The sequence below is a fragment of the Prorops nasuta genome, unplaced genomic scaffold, assembly GCF_024137725.1.
Source record: "Prorops nasuta isolate Cenicafe-Biocafe unplaced genomic scaffold, Cenicafe_Pnas_1.2 PNAS00011, whole genome shotgun sequence".
Taxonomy (NCBI): domain Eukaryota; kingdom Metazoa; phylum Arthropoda; class Insecta; order Hymenoptera; family Bethylidae; genus Prorops; species Prorops nasuta.
In genome coordinates, this window is record NW_027116808.1 from 1,322,708 (window position 1) to 1,344,517 (window position 21,810).

General features: G+C 34.8%; 1 protein-coding gene across 1 annotated transcript; it reads right to left on the minus strand.

Annotated features, from left to right (window-relative positions):
• Positions 1–719: 719 nt before the first annotated feature.
• Positions 720–21,617, minus strand: KrT95D (phosphofurin acidic cluster sorting protein KrT95D). Its single transcript, XM_066733524.1, has 11 exons — positions 21,109–21,617; positions 9,765–10,068; positions 9,353–9,640; positions 8,943–9,042; positions 8,699–8,854; positions 7,722–7,826; positions 5,666–5,934; positions 5,004–5,557; positions 4,526–4,926; positions 4,333–4,449; positions 720–4,206 (listed from the first exon to the last, which is right to left on the minus strand). Exons 1-11 carry the CDS (start codon positions 21,210–21,212, stop codon positions 4,073–4,075), a joined length of 2,532 nt encoding a protein of 843 aa, XP_066589621.1. The 5' UTR covers positions 21,213–21,617; the 3' UTR covers positions 720–4,072.
• Positions 21,618–21,810: the final 193 nt, after the last annotated feature.

Consider the following 21,810-nt stretch of genomic DNA (forward strand, 5'->3'; position numbering starts at 1 on the left):
GAAAATTCAATTAGAAAAGGCTTACGTTTAGTTGTATGCATTTATTTCACTATCTTTTTTTTAATTAAAATTCGATGTTTTAATAATTCAAAGGCTCAGAAGTTGTAATCTCATGGCTCTAAAATTAATCTCACGGTGCACGTATATTATACACTTTAATTCGTAAGCACATGCTAGCATACATTCATCACAATGTCTGTTTGTTTGGATTAGAACAAAAAATGTTTCGTAAAGTTTCTCTTGAGAAATGTAGAAAGCATTTTTATGAAAATTGATTAATACACTGTACATTGTAAGAAATTATATCACGTGAAAAAAACAATTTTCGTGCAATAAACCGAAACTCCCTCGAAGACATATCCATACTTATTAATAATATTGGCATTGATAAAAAAGGCATATGTCAAGTACAATCTGCATAAATGTAATGTACATAAATATTTGCAATTATTGCACCTAATTAATGCGCAAATTAAATGTAATATATATATATATATAATTATTAAATGAAAAAAACCTTTGGTCAGAGATAACATACCTATTCTATGAATTTATTTAAACTATAGGACTCTTTGAATGAGAAGTATGTATGTATAGTCCTTTTAATTAATCTTTCTAATGTATCACTGATTAAGTAACAAATTATATTATATACACATATTAAACTATAAGTTGACGACGCGTCTCTCTTTGTAAATACTGCAATAAAGACGTCGATACTTATTAAATATAATAGCTAATACTACTCTTTCTTTTTCTTATTAAATATATTTCAAATTTGAAATTTTATTCATTTAATTATTGTAAGCTTTTTGAGCTTGAGTTTCTTTATCGATATTATAAAACATGTTATATGACAAAGCAAAATTTAACCCTTGGTTTGAAAGGTTTTCTTCGCACGTATCGCCTGTAAACCTGGATCTTTCGACTACCTTTCACATGCAAAAATAAAGTCAATAAGTTTAGAATATATTAAATGCTAATTAATGGTCCTATAATTTTCAAATAATTTACATCAACTATAAACTAATTAAAAAACTCTATTTTCACATAATATTGATGAAATACATGAAACAACCCAATATAAGAAAGCATATAGATTAGATCATTTTAGCCTCGGGAGAAAAGGTCCACATTTACAAACAAAGAATTAAAAATTATAGTAATTTTAATTACGCGCAAATTATTCATCTAAAAACATCAAACCAATGCTTACCCCTTATTTTCAAAAGATATTTAAAGATTATATTACTTAGAATACATGTTACAAAACCAAATAAAAAAATAATCGAAAAAATTATTCGCTTACTGATATTATTCAATAATTTCTTTTAACATTACTTATTTTTTCGCTTGAATAGATGTGTATCGTTTCGAATGAACAATACTACATCATTATATAAAGAGCTTTAGTATTTTTGACTAGAATCAAAGCTTCTATCGCATCTGTTTATGTAAAAATTAAATATTAAAAAACAGAAGCGGAGATAAAGGCAATTACTGTTTATATTTTTCAGTGATTACACTGTATATATAAGGAAAATTATATCGTATTATTATAATGTAAAATTTAATTCAAATATTTTTCAAAGCATCTTTTTTGTTAAAGAAAGACCAACTATCATTCCAACAAAACATAAAAAAGCAAAGAAAGTAAAAATAAAATTTATAATAATGTATTATACAGAACGTATCGTTAGGTAATCACGTGAAAAGAAAAATTGAAACACTCACTAAATGTTCCTAGGATCATTGCAACTGTTTAAATCAGTTGCATTAAATGCAACAAACTTTATCATTATATATATATATATGTATAATTAACATTTAGTGGAAAAGTGTATACAGATAGAGACGCGGCACAAAGTCAAATATCAAACGTCTTTTCTGTGTATACTGACAAATCAAATAATAAGAATATCATTTGTATGAAACATTGAAGTAGCGCATAGAAAAAAGAACAATATTGTATCCAAATTACAAAACAGTTTGATTCGTAGCAGATTCTCGGTCTTCTTGAATATTTATCATAAAATAATAAAATTATACAAACATTAAAATATGTGCCTTCATGCACGCAGACATTAAACAACACTCAATGAACTAAACTAACAGGATGCATTCGATATAAACAACTAATAATTTCGGCCATACAAATTTTGGTTTTCTCTATAAGAATAAATGTAATAATTGTAGATACCGAAAACAAGGTTACAAGATGAATCTTCATTGTTGCTACTGATGTTTCTACTTAATTATTGTACTGAATACTAAATGTATATATATATATATAGATTATTTCAATTGGAGAGAAGCCGCGCACAGGCTTATTGAATTTGGCATTAGGCAGTCAAAGCGACATCTATATCGCTGCAAAAAAAACTAATTTTTTCCTTTATACGAATTTTTTTTAAAAAGGAAGAAATAGATCAACTTAATTCTTGTTACGGTTATGATATATGTAAGCTTAGATCCATACAAATACATTTTGTAAGTCCCGCAGAAATATTCACGTGTTCGCTAAACGGAAACCTTTCTGAAGGGTTTGAAAAACGTACGTGTGTCGTCCTAAACTCAATGTCGAATGCTACTAGTTATTCATGACACGTTAATTGTCATATGATATGATTTTTATAATAAGAATAATTATGATATTGAAAGGTTCAAATAAAAATCGCACTGCGTGCATAATTTGAATCGTTCAATCATTTCACAACGCCGCATATAAACTGTCAATTCAAATTACTGACAAAATTTCTTCAAATAATATATAAGTCATTTAATTATAAGAAATTAATTTAAAATAATAAAATTCAAAAATAGAGTTTCACTCTACACATAAAGGCTCATAGTGTAGTAATGTATAAAGCTGGACACGAAAAAAGTATTAAACATTAATAAAAATGAGTATAATAAAAATAATAATAACAATAAAATATTTCTAAAGCATTCTTCGCTTAAATATTCCGCGTTTTAATTCATTAATAGCTTTGGGAGAGATTTTATATTTATCTTAAGTGTAAAGAGAAATATTTGACCTTACCATATTTATAAAATTAAAAGGTCTATTTCTACAATTAAATTAATTACAACATTCTCATAAATATTCTATGACACAGTCAAAAATTTATCTTATTGCTTTAGTCTAATCGTAGAAATAGTCTTATTTTCTACTAAAATTCCTACAGATTATAATTTATATATGTACAGCAATATTTTATAAAATTATTTTTAGTATATATTTATATATATACACGTATATATATATATAAATATACTATTCACACACAAATTCAAGGTGACCCGCGGGAAAAGCAACAAAGGTATTTTCAGCAATCAGACAATTTTGTGGAAAATATCAGTTGTCAAGCATTCCAATTAATTTTTGGAGAGAAAAAGATTTATCGACTACTGCTGATCTCGTCTCATTAACATTTGATGAGAATAAAACAATCGCTATTAAAGTTTCCCTTTCTAAATATCAGCCAATATATCAAAGCTTTTCTCTAATAAAAAAAAATTGATTCTTGAAATTTTGTTACTTTTTGGATAAGTCACGCTTTAAATGCATACACTTATATGTTCTTCCTAAAAGTAAATATGAACTATTAAAAATTCCTATAACCAACAGAGTTTGATGTTAAATGGGATATTATTTTGTATGATATGTCAGTGAGCAAACATATGAAAATTAACTTACACCCATATGATATTTACAATTTTCATTAATAAAAGTTTGTAGAAAAATATGTATAAATATAATAACTTATCACATGTGAATGAAAATAAAAAGAGATGTGAAGGAGAGAAAAAAGCAAGAAAAGTCTCACTGAATCAAATACTTGCGTTAATGATTCACCATTAAAAATATTACATTTTATTCGAATAATATATTATCTATTTAATTTAATTAAACGCAATAGTCAAAACACTATAAAAATAATTAGACTATTGCTAATGAAGTATTTATTACATGGCTTTTCTAATGGTTCTGGTTGAAGATAAATAAATATGAATTACATATTTTCATAAACATGGTTAAACCAGGAATTTTTATCGAGGAAGAAGTCACTTAAGTCATATTTGGAGCTTGTTGTTGAGGGTTATACTCCAACATAGCTATCGGAAATGTCTTGATATGAGTTTGCCATTGCGCCGAGAGTTGGAAGAATTTGACGCCGTACCACTCGGTACCATCGATGCTCACTACGTAATGCAGATAGGAAATTTTTAAATATCTAAGTAACGTACGTCACATATATACGATAACAGGAGAATCAAGCTTATATTTTCTCGTTTAAGCATTGCTACTAAAATTATTAGAGATATTACCTCTTAATGGAATGTTGTGCGTTTTTGCGGAGCAAATAAGTCGTGTCACGCCTTCGACAGTTTGACTCTTCGGTTCATTTTCTTTCTCCTTTTCCTTCTTTTTGCCCAGTCTCATTACTGAAAGAGGCAGTGAAATAATAATCAAATGCGAATACAATTTTACTTTTAATAAGTATTTACTCATTGAAATTACTTTTTTGTTTCTTTTCCTTGGTTGTATAATTCATGGAAAGATGATGTCCAGGTGATTCGCCGAATGGTGGGAGCCTTTGAACATGAAGCGCCCTGAACGCTTGCCTTAATGTACTCTTGCCCTTTTCTCCTTGCTGTATTTGCTTGCTCCAATAATCTAGCTGCAACTCGACTGGCTCCCAACCTTCCCTAGAAGGCTGGCCCACATTTGGACTGCTAGGAGGAGTTAATCTACCTGGTGGTGGAATAGATGCTCCAGGAGCTGGTAGCGAGGGTGGTGACCCGGAAGTAGCTATGTTACTTTCCTCGAGATCGACAGATGCAGACGTACTGCTCTCGGGACATCCGACTCTCACATCATTCACAAATGGTATAAATATTTGACTACTATCATCGGTTTCTCTAAAAAATTGGAGCTTTATGATTATCGATTCAATGGCCAATGAACAAGGAATAATATAAGGCAAAACACAGCTTACCTATAGGTAACCATGGCTTCAGCAATGGGTAATGGCAACATTGTAGCCGACGAGGATAAATAGTCAGAAACTCTAGCAGCGCATTCCGCTGCGCCACCACCTTCTGTCTCTAGCAATTCTCTCCATTCGTCACCGAACAGCAACGAGTACCTGGTGTCTATCGAGCAAAGGTATTTCGACAAAGTATTTGAGCCTAAAGGTATCACTAAAAATCTTAAATAATTCTGCCAATCCGGGGGCCTGAAGCTTAACAAATCCACGTAATGTCGGAGAACTGAATTGACAAAGCTATCCCCACCAGCAATAACTACTTTAATAGGGGCTGGCGGTTTTGCCGAGCTATTGCAAAATTTTTGTATCCGCGTGACTAAACAAGTAAACGTTGCCCTTATGTCAGCAGGTGAGGCTGTCGTTAGAACTCGTTGATTCCTCTCTTGAAGTCTTGCAGCTAATACAGCACCGCTTGGATCAGCCAAAGAAACTAAAGATACTGAATCTGGCAGATAGTCATCAGGCAAAACTTTGCCCAGTTGTTCCACTAATGCTTTTCTAGGCTGCAAATACATATACGCATATAACTTAAAATTTTTATATCTAACAATTATCTTACTTAAATTTACTGCGTACAGCAGAATAACAAGGGAGACAACAAAGATAATCACCTCTGAATTGATCGCATCGGAGGAGGGTTTAAGGTCAACGCTCAGACTGTGTTTCTTGGACTTGTTACTGCCTGGGGTAGTTCTGTCCCTTGCAAAGAGTTTGCTGCGCCTATCAGAATTCTCGGTCTTATTGGTCTGCTCGAATTTCGGCGGGGAGCCCGTTGGGAAGCTAGGCGGATCGTTAGCCTCGTGATCGGTCCAATTATCTTGATGAGAGTCACTATCCGCTCTTCTTGAGCTATCATCGCTCTGTCTGTCCACACCACGTTCTGCAAATCAATTTATACATTAATCCAATATACTAAAACATTTACATCTTTTTTATATTTTAATTTCTTTAGCTTGAATTCAAAGCACGCTACAGAAAGACTAGCTTCGTTAAGGAAGGGTGAAAGATCCTACGTGATTATTGTGCCAGTGTATTTTATTTATGGAGATTTTCCAGGAGATTGTATGCATTTTTAGTGCGAGCAATAATCAAAAGTTCTAATTGAAAGGCTCATGTATATTACATGGTTCTTTCGTCCTAGAGTCACACTACTTTTTTCAATTATATATTGACTAAACAAATACTCTCTCGTGATGCTCTATCACTTACACGATAGCGCATACGCTCACCCATGCTCTTCTTCCAACCTAACTCCCATTATCTAATACAGTAAAATATTGAATGGTATTCTCATGGTGCTTGTACAAAAATGTAGCTAAAGAGTTAGAAAAACTTGATAATTGAGAAATACGTACGTACATGAGTAGAGAGACAGATAGAGACCAGTGGACAAGGATGAAGTAATAAGAGCTACGCAGAGAAGGCGTAAAGAAAGAAAGAAAGAAAAATAGTAATACATGCACCTACATTTGCACACAGAAACAGGAATGCTCTACATGGATAGCACTATGAGAATGAAAAGAAAGCACTTACAATAAATCATTTCCTAACACATTCTCTGCTTTTACATTATAGTGTACCATATATGTATATTGTATACATATAAAAATACATACACTTTGCATAGAGAGAAAGAGGGAGATACGAGACATTTTGCTGATTACAGAAATTTATTCTCAACTGCAGTTTACAAAATTTGTACATCTTACTTTCATGACAGATTAAAAATGTGATTGAATAAAGAATGCGAGAACAAAGAGAGCTCAATCGATCCTTTTTACAAGCTGATGTAACAAAACACATAAATTAACAAATAGTTAATATTAACAGATTGTTGAGGAAAGTGTAGAATCTCTGTTTATTTTGAATATTTTTCAAAAAACAAGGATCAACACTTTAAAGCATATAAAAAAATTACATTTACATAATTACAAAGAATAAGAATAAAGACTTGATCGAATTACCTTGGTTGTTCTTGCATTTTGTTATAAGCCACTTTTTGTAGCATCAATGAAGTAATTGTTTTACTTACAAATGAAACGCGAATCCGAATTAAAAAGTTTCTCAGTTAATGCACGTCTAATGGTACAATTGTCAAAATCCTAAGGCATCTAATTACCAAATCTGACTGAAATACCAAAGCTTCTGTCGTTTAGTTAGGTCACTCAGTAAGCACTTGAGTTTCTTCTCCAATCTACACAAAATTTGTTTTTGCTGAATTTCTCTCTGAAATCTCTTATTTCTTCGAGAATAATCTTTAATAACCAAGAATGTATGGGGGTTTCCAAGATAGGTGTTTAAAGCATTTGATATTTAGCTTGTACAAATAAAAAGGATTAATAAAAGCAGAAATATTTGAAATATTAATCGACAGATGGCAAGAAGATTGCATCTCATCTTATAAAGATACAATATATACAATACAAATTTAAAATCTATTATAACATATATATATATATATATATATATATATATATATATATATATATATATATCTATAGTATAAAAGTACATGCAATCAAAGGTCGACGACGCAATCATGTCGTATTATAGAAAAGTTATGAAAAGATAAAGGGAGAGGGGGAGAAAAAGTAAAAAGAAAAACTGCGATACTTAATAAAGTGATAGAGTCTAATGCTTGGATTAATTGAAATGATCGATGCATACCTGGCGTAGTGTGTCCGACACGTTGTTTTTCTTTAGTAGGCTGACCTGAGGCTTGCTGACTTATACTCGTAGTTGCATTGGTCCCAGATTCCGCGCTGGTTACTACTACCGAATCGCAACATGCAACAGTGCAAAGCCAACCCACCAGTTTCTCACTTAGTTATAAAGATACGAACTCGTATCCGTGCTACGATCATCAAGTTCCTACTTTTCAAGTTTTATATATCGATTAAACAAGCTTCAAAACAAACGCTTTATTTTAGTTTTCTTTCTATTAAGTTGAATTTCCTCTCACATGGAAATACTTAACTTCGATAACGACTATCGAGCTTTTAATTGCTAAAACGACAAATAGCATTACTTAACGTGAATAAAATAGCATAAGCCAGCTGATGAAAAAAGAATGTTACTTGTCAAATCGATGATCAAAAAGGCAGATGTTTCTTAAATTTCAATTTTAACGCGTCTAGATACAATAATCTAGACGATACGATACGATATTTGTAACAAATAAATAAATTCAATATGATGAGTAACAAACTTTTTCCATAAATCAGATTTGTTTTTTTGTAATTTAAGTATCACACGAACTTGGGAAATAAGCGGGATAAGTTTTGTATAAAGTACAGCTTGAATAACAAGAACTCCTCTTGCAATAAAAAAAACATCTGCATGATAAAGGGCAAATTCTTTGCTGACTCTTAATATGCTTTAAAGACTAATTTACGTAAGAAAGAGATATAGTATATGTAAAATACACGAATACAATAATACTACAAAAATGCAATTACTGTATCTGAAAGAGCCGTTAAAAAGCTGTTTCAATTATTAAACATTGTGTGTATGTTTGAGTTTGAAGTAGTATTGTTACTGTTGTTATCACATTTGTAGTGTCACAGTAATAGTATCCACTTGATTTGAGCTATAATCATGATATGCAATAATTAGAGTCGATGCTGTCGTGTAAGTCTACTTACCGGCATTAGCTGGCGCTAGCAACGATCGGCTAGAGCTGAAAAATGGTCTTAAAGAAGGTTTTGGAGTACTGCTAACAGAAACAGTGTCTAACTCTGGTCCACTATCCGACAAGTCTTCCAATTCGTCAAATAACTCCTCGATTCCCATGTCTCCTCCTGTTTAAAAATACCACCGATCAATATACATTTATAGTCGATATTATTTTACGCGCTGTACGTATGCACTTATTCCCTTTAGAAATACCTGAAAGCTTTTGTCCAATTTCTTCCTGATCGTTTTCCAGCTCTTCCGAGACTCTAAACCGTTTGAGCAAGGCTATAAATTTTTGCTTTAAGTTCCTTTGCTAAAATTGAAGAATCCAGAGTGTTAATAAGATATTGCTAAGTTTCTAATGAATTAACATACAAGTAGCTCCCAATTCTCAATGAAACATATTTTATTTAGAAAAATGAGAAAGAATAATACGACTCTGATCCTTGGTTATTGGCAATTGGGATCGAACTATCCCATAAAATAAGTTTACTGATGTTATCTATATGCTTTTACGATTTGTCTCGACGTATACAGAGCAAATGAAGAGAAACAAGAGTGTGAAAAGTACCTTCATCAATGAAATCTAATAATATGATACGATGGTTAACGTTAAAACGAACCCTGGCATTGCTTGGATTTTTTCCTCGACTTTTACGACGATGAACTTCCAGAGTGGGTTCGCTATCGCTACCCTCTGCCTCAGCTTCCGAGCTAAATTCTTCCTCCTCGTCGCTGAACTCTGGACAGAGTCGTTCATTAGGATCGTTCATCAGTCTTTTATCGTGATCCACCGGCTGTGAGCTCAAAGCTACCACGCTCACTCGAGCCAATGCAACGGAATGACCTCCATATTTCTCTGCTTTGTCCGACACCAATTCCAACTCGAGATCCATTTGTTTTTGCAGTACCTACGACAAATTAAATTTTTATTAAAACTATTCATTAAAGTATCTTAAGGCTGCAGTTTACTAATTCAGCAATCAAATTGCTTTATTTTAAAAAATGATTAATTATAGTACTTGAAGAACTCACTTGGGCCATGTTAATAACACCTTCCGCCAGAGTCTTGTAGCCCAACATGGTACGATTTTTATATCGTTTTCTTCTTTGGAGCAGGACCAACAGTTTATTGCCATCCCTTTTGAGGAAGTGGGGGTATTGCAGAGCAAATTGTAATTCGAGCTCCGTGTCGAGTATACCTCCAGTCGGAATAGCCATCTCGTTTGAGCGTAGAGTTCGTTTGGAACTTTGCATTTTTACAGCGATACTGATGGAGGTCAAATCGGATCCTAGTGGACGTAGTATCACCAGTCGTGTCAGAGTCAACGAGCAAAGTCTGCAAATAACAAATTCACTTTAGTACACACCCAATAATTACACAGCTTCGTGTATTATTAATGTAAACATAAACAAAATGCAATTTCAATATTGGCAAACAAACAAATAGTGGTTTTGAAGAATAAAAATTCAAATCAACAAAATAAATGAATAAAACAGAATCGAATGAATCTGTTTTACTGAATATTTTTATGATTGAACTGAAAAGGAAGCAGGGAAAAGCAAATTGGTAGAGGGGAGTGGAGTAAAGAGTAATTTGATGAACAACACGACACGACACGAGTGAAAGACACGCAATGCTAAAGGTGAACTGAACGTGCTAGGGTGTTACAAGACTTGGGTCGAAGAAAGCTACAGAATTTTAATCGTGGAAAAGACTCCTACCTGGGGTAGAACATTTTACACAACTATCATTCTTGTCTACAGGGACTTATGGTACAATAATGTAAGCCCTGAATGAGAAACATGACAAATTCTACGACACAATTATAGGTTTAAAAAAAAAACGCCAACTAAAAATCGATTACTCCGAAATCACTTTTATCACGTATGATTAATTGAAAGAAAATCGAACCGTGTACAGTAATTAAAAATAGAACGAGCATCGCGTTAATTCCTTGAATTATGACGAGGGATAATTTTGTTCACACAACTACGCGTTCTTTCGTATTAAATCATGCACCGTTAGGTTGCTATAGATATTGATAGTGCAATATATATATCGCACGTGCCACGATTGCTGGCAGAATCGAAATAGCATTTGCTCGCTGGGAATTAGTCAATAGTGAAAGCTCGAAATTACAGAGCATCCACTGTAAGAATACTAATCGTACTCATGGATGTTTTAGAGGCTCTTTTATGCAAACTGAAATCTTTTCGCGAAAAATTGTCGAGATTCTTGGAAAGCTTATCTTCAAACGGCAACGGGCCGCTATGTCCACGAATACTGCGAAAGTTGTTTATCTTATGCACTTGTTAAATATAGAGCACGCTTCGACAGACCATAAGGGTACGAGGGTGTCAGTCGATGACATTGGATCAATACGCAGCGAGACTCGCTCGACTCTCTCGGAATTCTCATCGTTTTTTTTGCATCTCCGCCGTGCGTCTTCCAGCAATTTTTTTCCATGAATTCTCGCGAAGTCAATTCTTCGCCTCTTCTCACAAATGACAAACATTTATTTTCAAACGAACTTACTATATACGAGACTCGAGAGTTTTGCGTAACATTGCTACATTTTTGTAGAAAAATAATATCTGAAGAAGAAAATGAAACGAGTCGAACACGAGTGCTTAATATCGAGAAAGTTTCAAGTGATCCTTTTCATCGGTTTCTGGAACGATATAATAACAAAACGCTCGACTTCTACGAATTTTTTCCACGATTTCTCGTAAAATCGAGTCTTTGCCTCTTCTAAAATACTAAAGATTTTTTTTAAATACGTACACGTTCTACGATGAATCGTCATAATAATTTTTCAACATTTTCGCCTCGATCGTTCAGGGGGGGGGGGGGGGGGGATAGGAAGTAATACTAGAAAAATTCACGAGGGGGAAGATAATAATGGACGAATTCGAGAAGAGAAAAAACAACGAGTTGCGAACACGAGAGTTTAATATCGACAGAGTTTCAAGAAATCCTTTTGATCAGCTTCTGGAATGATTATAATAAAATGCTCGGCGTCTTCTTCTCGAGAGAAATTTATCGTATATCTATTTTTATCCAACGCGGCTTATCACCGCGTATAGATGTAGTGGTGCGTTGAATAGAAAAAAAGCAGGCCTATTCGATAAACGATTTGTGACAGTCGTATGATTAAAATTCATCGTAAACTGTCGCAATTACTGAGCGCGTTGTAACTTGCCCTCGCGTAATTGACGAGCGGTAATATCTTTCCTGGAATTTTTTTTATTTTATTATCTCCGATACTCTTTTGATTGGATTCTGCCAAACCGAAAAATTAACGAAGCTATTTTGTAATTAGCCGAGTAATTGGATTATTGATCCTAGAACGGTCTCCTTGAATCAGGATATTCTTTATTAAAAGCGTTGGTAAAAAATTGATAAACGGTAGACTGAGGTAGTTGCGTTCCGAGGATTAATCAGTGGCGAGAAGAAGAACTTGATTGTGGAGGCTCCGAGAAATCGATAAGCGTTGGTTAGACAAGGCAATAACGATTCTCTGCAACTGCATTGTACGCAGCCTTTAAAATATCAATAGTGCGAGGAGATTTATGCATTTAAATCTTAAATAGTAAAAAAAATTAGAGAAGCGGTAGATTGAAATAGTCGTATAAGGATTAATAAGTGTCGAGAGGAGACGTGGTTGTGGAAGCCCTAAAAAATCGATAAGCATTAGTTGGATAAGGCAATAAAGATGCTCTGCAACTGCATTATAAGCGGCCTTTAAAATATCAAGTGTTAAGACATAAATATATATATATATATATATTACGATCTTAAAGAGTTAAAGAAAATATATATATAAAAACTGCAGATTGAAACATTTGCGAGGATTAATAAGTGACGAGAAGAAGAGTTTGATTATGAAAATTCCGAGAAATCGATAAGAGCATTAAAAAACAAAGTGATAACGATGCACTGCAACTGCACTATAAGCAATCTTTAAAATATCAATAGTATATTAAGATATACATCTATAATGAATCTTAAAGAAAATCTAGAAACAATAGATTCAAACATTAGCGAGGATTAATTAGTGATTAATCCCGAGAAATCGATAAGAGCATTAGTTATAGACAAAGCGATAACGATGCGCTGCAACTGCATTATACGCAGCGTGTAAACTATCGTATTATAGCGTAGAGAGATTTATGTATGCGAATCTTGGGCGACACGTTCAAGGATATCTGTGTGTCGACGTATATTCGCTCTGGTGACATTGGCGCTAAGTAAAAGCTTTGCCAAAACGCCCTCGGCCGCATCCCCCCCCCCCCCCCTTGGCCATGCAGTAATTATGCATACAATAGCCAAGCTTTCTCACGGCCGAAATAAACTGTACATAAGTTGGTCGATTGCGCAATTCCCTAATTACCTCCAACGCTACTTGGAGCTCCCTCGACATTGCTCCCCGTGTTATCCCTTTTATCCCCCCCCCCCCTTGCCCTCAAACGATTAACAACTTTATGATTACTGAAACACGTGGTAAACTGTCAGAGGGTACCAAAATTGCAGTGAAGCGTCAGGAATATTCCTGACAGATGCATCTATTGTTTTATTGCGATATTTTATCAATGTTAATGCATGATTCCTGGAAGTTTGATGCTGTCAAGGCATCTCTTCGTGTGGTATCTTCTTAACACTATCACGTCTCGAGGATTTTATTATTTTTTCCACGCATTACTTTGAGCTGGCTCTTGCGCATAAGTAACTTGGCAGCTTTAGAGGCGTGTAAACATTGTATACAGAGCTTGCGATTGTGACTGTAACGTAGAATCAATAGAAAATTTAAGTACGAAAGAATGCTCGTGATCAGCAGGATGATTTTAATCGGTTTTTAGAGTTGCAGGGATTAGAATAAATTTATTTTCAGAGATATTTTGCAGCATTTATAATGCGTTATTATTATTCACTCGGGAAAACTGATGCTAATCCTGAATTTGAAAAGTTTGAAACTGTTTAAAACGTTTGATGAAAGCAGAGATATAGTTTATAAATCAATGGTAGGTAGGTGGTTATTATAGTGTAGTATAGGTATTTATGGTAAGGTGCAAATTCTATACGATTACAGTTAACAAATGAGATGCGAATGATAAACGCATCGGATAATACTAGTGTATTTAAAAAATATTGTTACAAATTTAGATACAAAATTTTGCTTTTTATTACATATTATTAATTTTAATTACTGCACACTTTTGCTTGTTGGTATTCCGTCGTTATCTTGTCAATTACTTTAATGGGTAACGGCGTTATACAATAACTTTCATTTCCGTAATTTTTGTACCGCTGATTCACTCAAATCGCGTTACTTTCTCACACTGCTGTTACTTTTAAATGAAAAAAATATAACAACGCGATTATGAAAAAGTTTTAAAGTACAATTGAGATAAAGAAAATTAGGACACGTGGTTTGTATCAATGCTTTCTTTTGTTCTTGTTTAGTATTATCGTGTATTTATTTTTGTTTTTTCTAAGAAATACCGTAAAAGGATGAAAAGCACATGGCATATACGAGTGAAATTTCGTATACATAAAGTTTAGGGTTGTCGAGGAGGTAAGAGAGTCACGAAATAATTGGTTTGTTTGGGTGTCAGTGCCCAGAGGACAGATACACATACACACGCATGTACCACTAATGTCAATCTCTTCCTGCCTTAACCTTAGCCTCAGAATCGTATATTTTCCCCCTCCCCTATTTTTCTCGCTCCTTTCAGCTGATGAGGGCTTCCTACTCCCCGTTGTCGTGTACAACGACTATGCTACACTTTGTGTGTTGCACTGTGTATGTGTGAAGAGAATCTACGCTGGAAAGAATGCGTGACTCACCATTCGACTATCTGGTTCGTCGCCCCTTTTTCCAAACCAACTTTTTTCAGTAAACACACTGAAAACTTAGAAGAACAAAGAAAGGTAACTCGTTAGTTGGTTAAAGGAACAGCTAATGGTCCAGCGAAAATTAGCTGCTGGTCTTATATATAAAATTTTATCGTTTTTCTATGATGAAATTCGAATATTTAAAAAGCGTTTTGTATAGAAAACGGCAGGAATTTGTTTTTAAATGGAATCTTTTAAAACACTTCTTTTTAATAAATCGTATATTAAATAGGGAAGACTTGGCTCGAAGAATTCTAGAAATCGTTCTTACGAGTTTTATTCTTTTGAGACTGTACAAAAAGAACAAATCATTTTTTATTTTATAATGCTTGGCCCACCGTTACCTATTCAACAGAGTTTCATTTTTTTGAAATTAAATCTGAAAAGCAACGCTCGAGCGATTTCTGAAGACCATTCAGTCCTGCAATCCTTTTACGTCACGTCCCACGGTCTTTATACTTGGATTAATTGTGCAAAAAATATTTTTCGGTTCTTTCTTGGCAAATTCAAAGTTAAACTTGGCTCGTTGCAAGATTTGCAGAAAAATAGTGGAGTATTTTTGACGAATGAGGCAATAAAAGCCTGGAGTGAAAATTTATTTGTGTACCGAGGGAGAATGTTAAAGCTGAGACAGAGAATAATAAATATCGTGGATCGAAAAACTGATAAGGAGCGAATGAAACGTGTTTTTTATGATTATATTTAAAGAGAGATTAAAATAAGTCTGGGACTGATTCATGGGAAAGGCACATTGAAGAGGGTGAGAGAAAGATAGATGGATTTAAGGTAAAAAGTGGAACGAAAAAAGAGGAGATAAGTTAAGGGTGAGAGGATGGATATTATTTTTTAAAGTCATAGAATATTCTAAAATCGCAAAGTAAAGGTAAACACAATGCGCTTATTGAAAAAAATGAAAGAGAGAAACAATGAAGGCGACTGGTCGAAAAATTAAAAAAACAAAATTTGAAAAAAAAAATTGAATGTTGAAAGTGAAAAAGAGAAAGGATATTGGTTTTTAATAATAGAAAATAATTTACAATCTAGGAACGCGCGAAGGTATACCACGAACGCATCGAGAAAGGATAAAGAAAAGACACAACGAGGATGATCGTTGAAAAGATGAAGGCCTCTAACAGGGCACAAAGGTCAAGTGGCAGCCGTCGGTGTTTGGAATTAATCGCTGCAGATGTAGAGTACACATGGATCGTTAAACAGACAATTTCGTTTGGAATGATAAATTTCTAATGGAACAAGATGGAATCGTGTTCAATGAGAATTCACAATTGTTTGTCAACTTGGAAACGAGTCCAATTACCATTTATATTATTTTCGATAGAATAATTCTGCCGAGCACTTTGAAAAGAATGAAAAGAAACAAAATTTAGGCAGTATTATACATTCGCACGTAGATTGGTCCTTTCAATGAGAGTGACGCGAAACGAAGAGTCGTGTGGATGAAGGACAAAGAAGCTGTAAATAAATTTGCGTAGCAAATTAGTTTCACGAGAAGGGAATAAAAGATACGAGAAGTTATTCGTATATACATAATTGGATATAATGGTGGCTTTGAGTTATATATAAATACTTGGCGCGAGACTCTCCGCTGAGTCTCCTGATACAAAAGACTAAAAAAATGGAATTTCCATTCGGAGAGAATCGAAGAATTAAGACGCGAATAATTATCCCGATTTATATATTTAAATAAAATTAAGAAGAGGAGGAAAAAGTAGCGAACAGAGAAGCCCAGGCTTTGTTCTGGTTTTGTGGAAGTTTACCGAGTGGTAACCGGTAAAGTTTGGTTGGTCGCGTGTGTTGAAATAAGGATCCAAAGCCACTGCGAGAAGACTCGTTCGACCTTCGAGTCATTCTTGGTACGAGGTCAGGCATGATAAAGGAGCAGGTCAATTACCAGTTTCAGCTTTGTCAGTAAACTCTCGTGATTGCTCCAATAAATATCTAAGAAATTACCGGAACGAGGAAAATCATAAAGCTGTTAAAGTTTACCCTAGTAACTATGATGGAAACTTTGCAGATACCCCCAAATTACGCCTCCTTAGTGCCGAAAACAAAACCCTATTAACTGAGAAGATTGGTTAAAGCTTTTATCTCAGCTTAAAATTTGTACTGTACAAATGAGAACTCTGGTGAAAAATCTCGATGTTTGCAATAGAACTGAACTTTAAAAATACTGAGAGTTGAAATACTTTTAATAAAGCAAATTGAAACTTTAAGGCTCTTGAAATAAAGACAGGAGAATTAATTACTATTGAATGCAAGGTCAACAAATAAAGCTGTTTTAAATTTTCAGTTGTACATAACTAGTTGAGATAAGATAATTAAGACAAATTTGATAAAACCATTATCAGTACTATTATTACTGATAAAGCAATAAAACTTTAAAGAATACACTGAATTAGTAAATATTCGGACAGAATACTGCTTCCAGTAATTAAAAATTAATTAGAAAGAAATTAAAAAACGTTTTGGATCTGTTACATAGGCAAGTTTTCAGAGAATGCTGAGAAAGAAAATTCAATGTTAAACCAAATCTATACTTGAATACAGATTGACGTTGCAGGTTGAATTTTTGACACGTGCATTGACGCCAATAATATGCTTATAGGAATTCGTGTATTTATACTATTTGCTGGCTATGAGAAATACGATAAAAGAAGTACTACGAGGATAAAAACGTTTTCAGGATTTTTAGCAAGAATTTTTTAAAGGAGAACAACTTTTGAGATCCATCAGTTGTTATCAGTATACCATTCCAGTGGTACAAACCGAGTACCCAAACCGTAATGTGTTTAAGATTAAACACGCGCATGCACATCGATGTTAATTGCCGAAAATAAGGAAGTAGAAGATCGCAAAACACACGTCCATGCCAAGGGAGGAAATAACTGGGATATGAACATTGTAAACTTGCGTTCAAATGTATATAGACCCCGCTTAAGGTTGGTAATTAGCACAGTTGGTGGTATCTGCTTTGAGGCTGATTTACATCACTGTTAAAAGTAGTCTATAGCACTTATGCACCTTTTCCATACAAGGATTTCATGAAACTCTTGGCAAACCAGTAAATTCATATACAGAGCGAATGATCTCAAGAATAAAATTCTTATACATTGTTTTATTTTGCCATTAACCAACAAAATTAGGAACCCTGAAGATTCACAAGAGGTAGGGTACATAAGGATGGTAGTTAGCACAGTTGGTGGTTCTTGCTTCTGGCTGATTTACATAAGCGTCAAAAGTAGTCTAGCGAGCCAGCGGGATACGACCCATCGTCTCTATATATCGGTTTTACACTTGACCCACTGATAATAGCTTATAAGCTTCTCTATCTCCTTCCACTCGAGTTCGATGACTACTTTTTTGCTTTAGCCGTCAAACCAATCGAATAGAGACTCAAAACATCTCGTCTAAAAATGGATGAACTTGAACGCTAATTGCTTATACACGCATAAATAGCTTTTAGCTAAGAATAACATGGTACAAACGTATTTTGGTAGTAGAGAACGACGTAAAATAGACTAGAGCGAACGGAATACAGAATTAGCCGAACGCCTACGATCAATCTGTACGATTTGCATCAGAATTCTTTATTATCCAATCATGATTATCGACTGATTCGAGTTTTCCGGGAAAAGAAGGCTGGCTACGCGCTGCTTCTCCGCATTGCAGCAGACACTTTCATTACGTCACAGCTTCACCCTTGCCAATAAACTGCATCACCTCCATTTTCTTTATTTGTCGAATTCGCACCGAATTTTCTACGCCATTGCTTTCTTTGGCAAGGCTTAATTTATTTCTTGAAAAGTAAAACTTTTTGCTCCATGTTTACACTGACTGTTACTGTTTCTCTTCCACACCTCCAGCTTAAGAAAATAAAGCCTGCTCGTTTCTCAGAAATATTCCAAACACCGTATATTCCGGGAAACTGCCATCTCGTCTCGTTCGATACACAAAACATAGCAGATTGCTACTACTGTTACTAGTAAACAAGCTGTGTACTAAGAAACTTGTCTAATAAATTGCTCTCCCTCTTAGTCGAATACCTGCAAAACAATTAAAAATATCAATGCAAAGAATCAAAAAGTTTCGTTGGTGAAATAAAGAAGTTGACGCTGATAAATACGTTTGTTCGATAAGAAAACGGTGCTAAGAGGAACGCCGCCCTGTATATAGGCCGATGGTCGTGAGCATATCTGACAAATTTCATCGATGAATAATGAGATTTTAACGCATAGCGTGAATATTCCCTCCTCGGACACTAACACAGTAGCCTTCATAGAGGTAAGAATGTATAGTAATGCATATAAGTACACATTATCAGCACCATCTATCGGTAAATTTTATCATTTTTGGGCGCCTTTTTCGTATACGTATACAGTTACACATTTCCCCTTCACTGACATTGTGTTAGTATGCAGCTGGGGGTATATACGTATATTTGTGACCGTAAGACAAATTGTATCTAGGCAAGGTGGTTTTCATTGATAAGGGAGCGTGGTGACGAATAATCGCGATAGCGTTTAACGAGTACAATGTGAAACGCTATTTCTACTATCACACATTTAATAACTCGTATAAAATTTTACACACGTGTATAGATATTAGCCAATGAAACGTGTGCGCATTGGCGTACAACTACCAAAATTTCTCACTATGAGACGAGCAAGAATTTCACACAACACACAGAGAAAGGAGTAGAAATATTATATTTAATTCTGATGCAAGCACGATAGTATTTTGTTCATTTGGATGACCGTGTAGCAGAAAAAATGAGACAGAAGGAAATGAAGGGAAAGAGGGTCGTGCAATAGATATTTCGCAGGCATGCCCCGTCGCATACGATATTATCTCCCTCTGTAAACTATCCCCCCCCCCCCCCTCTTTTCTCCATGATTTGCGATTAGTATATTCGTCCGGTTCGCAAATCCATACCGAGGTCACTTTATTAGTATACGTATACACCTACAACTCATTTCGATTGTAAAAAATTTCACTCTTTTTTCAAGATACCGCAACAAATGTTATTATGTGGTAAAATTCTTGCTGCTAATAATTTAAGCGACAAGCGCGTAATTGCTCGTTTCTTGAAGTGCTAACAATGGCGAGCATATATATTCTTAGGTTAAAACTGTTACTGGTATCGACCAACAGGTGGATATACATTATTTAAGCTCTATGTTTATGCAAATATTGGAGCATATACATATATACATACCGCTCTTTTAATTTACATAGGGTTTAATAGCCTTCGATTCTGCTTCCCGGTGGTAAGATCGCATTGATAATGGAGCGATAACGCAATAGGAACTAATTTGTTACAAATGGAATAACTACACGTATCTATTTGTACACGGTATACCGAAATTACATTAACATACCATCCGCCATTTTCTTGTTTTTACAACAATTTGCAGAATTTGTCGAGATTTGAAAATTACTTGCGACAGAATTCACTGGTCGTCATTTTTACTATCCGTCATAAAGGCTTTAAATAGTAGAAGCATTAAAAGTTTAATGCCAAACAATCTCGAGCATAGCGAAAAATAATTGTTGTATACACTTTAACAACTGTAGAATGGAATATAAATGCTACATTTACAAATGTTATGAATATGTTAAGAGCTCATTAAAAAGTAAACACAAAATGACATCTTTAACTCCGAAAATTGTGCGAGGTGATCAGGATGATTATTCGTTACATAAAGAAAATTGGTTTTAAAAATGTACTATAACCAACGCTGATCAATATTGCGGAGAAAACATTGTTATTTTTCCAAGAAACGCCCTCAAATTTCAATTAGAGTAAGCTTAGGTAAGAAAGGAGCACTATACACATTCATAAATGAGATGTTGTAATTGTTATACTGAGAGATTGAAAATAGGAAGATAATGAGGCAAGCGTCAAGCTTCGGCACGTTTTGTTTACACTCGTTCGTTGAGCATGATTAATATTACATTATTTTAGCTGTTTTTACAGGGACGAAATGCGAGGCTGAGAATGAAAGAAAAATGGTAAGATAAAGTAATCGAGAGAGAACAAATGAAGCTGGATGATATAGATGTGGATAGGTGAGAGAAACAACTGTCAGATTTAGTTGACAGCTAAGCCAAGGTGTATAGATTTGTCTATCGTTGAAATATAGTATGTATACAAATGGAGCATGATGGTAACGCAGTGTGTGGTAAGAACGATTGCCTGGGTGAAATTCGTGCTTAATATGAGAAACATGAGGAGAATTCTTCGAAACAGACCGATAAGGCATAACAGTTATTTGTTTAGGAAATAGAAAGAAAAGATTATTGTTGTGGAGTTCAGAAAAAGAGCATATAAATTTTGGCTGGGTTTGTGAGATAGCGTCCACTCTGCGCGCTGATTACCAGCGAGATCAGAGAATTTCTATGGATTATCGCTGACTTAACAATGATGGTATCTGTATTTGACATGAATTATTGGCGAATTACCTGGGTATGCAGTTGGGAGATGTACGATCGACTTCCCAGGTGGCAAAGAGCTTCATAGGGACGGGCCGGGTGGCCGGGGCTGTCGTCTTGGTCCGCTCCGCCATTTTTTGGCCTCTCGGCCCACAATGAAACTAACGCGACACACCTTCGACTATCCGCGGCGCGGCTCGCGGCTGACTGACTGGCTCAGTCGGTGCCTCACTTCACTGTCTTGTATGTCCGTCCGTCCGTTCTGTTGTGTCTGTGAGCTGTGACTCGTCATTCGTGAACCATGAGCCACCAGCCGTCTGCTCACTGCTCAGACTGCTCACTGTTTGGCTTTGACTCTGTTGCAGCTTTTTCTTTTCCTCTCTTTCCCTCCATTTCCCTCTCTCTCATTTTCTCTCTCTCTCTCTCTTCATCTCCTGTAATAATATCTGTGCCAGACACAGAAACATAGTGCTGCACCGTGCGCTTACCTACCTTTGTCTCTCCTTGTTCACCTATATACATATATCTTTACCACTCACCGCACATTACAAATCTCTCATTTTGTCTACATGCTTTCATTTCACTCTAGTGCGGTTTGCTCCATTCGTTCCAATCTCTACCCAACAATCACCATACTTCAATACCAATAGAATGCACACTTCTCGTTCATGGCGCCAATTTAGCATTTACCCTCTACCGATCGCGATTACTAGAGACATCTTTTGGGTTTTA

What these genes read in the sequence shown, in the direction of transcription:
- KrT95D (XM_066733524.1), bottom strand. Translation starts at nt 21,212, where the DNA reads ATGGCGGAGCGGACCAAGACGACAGCCCCGGCCACCCGGCCCGTCCCT. An exon ending in GTGTTATTAACATGGCCCAA is followed by an intron (nt 9,641 to 9,764) that starts GTGAGTTCTTCA and finishes AATTTGTCGTAG; the next exon opens with GTACTGCAAAAACAAATGGA. An exon ending in CAAGGAAAAGAAACAAAAAA is followed by an intron (nt 4,450 to 4,525) that starts GTAATTTCAATG and finishes TGCCTCTTTCAG; the next exon opens with TAATGAGACTGGGCAAAAAG.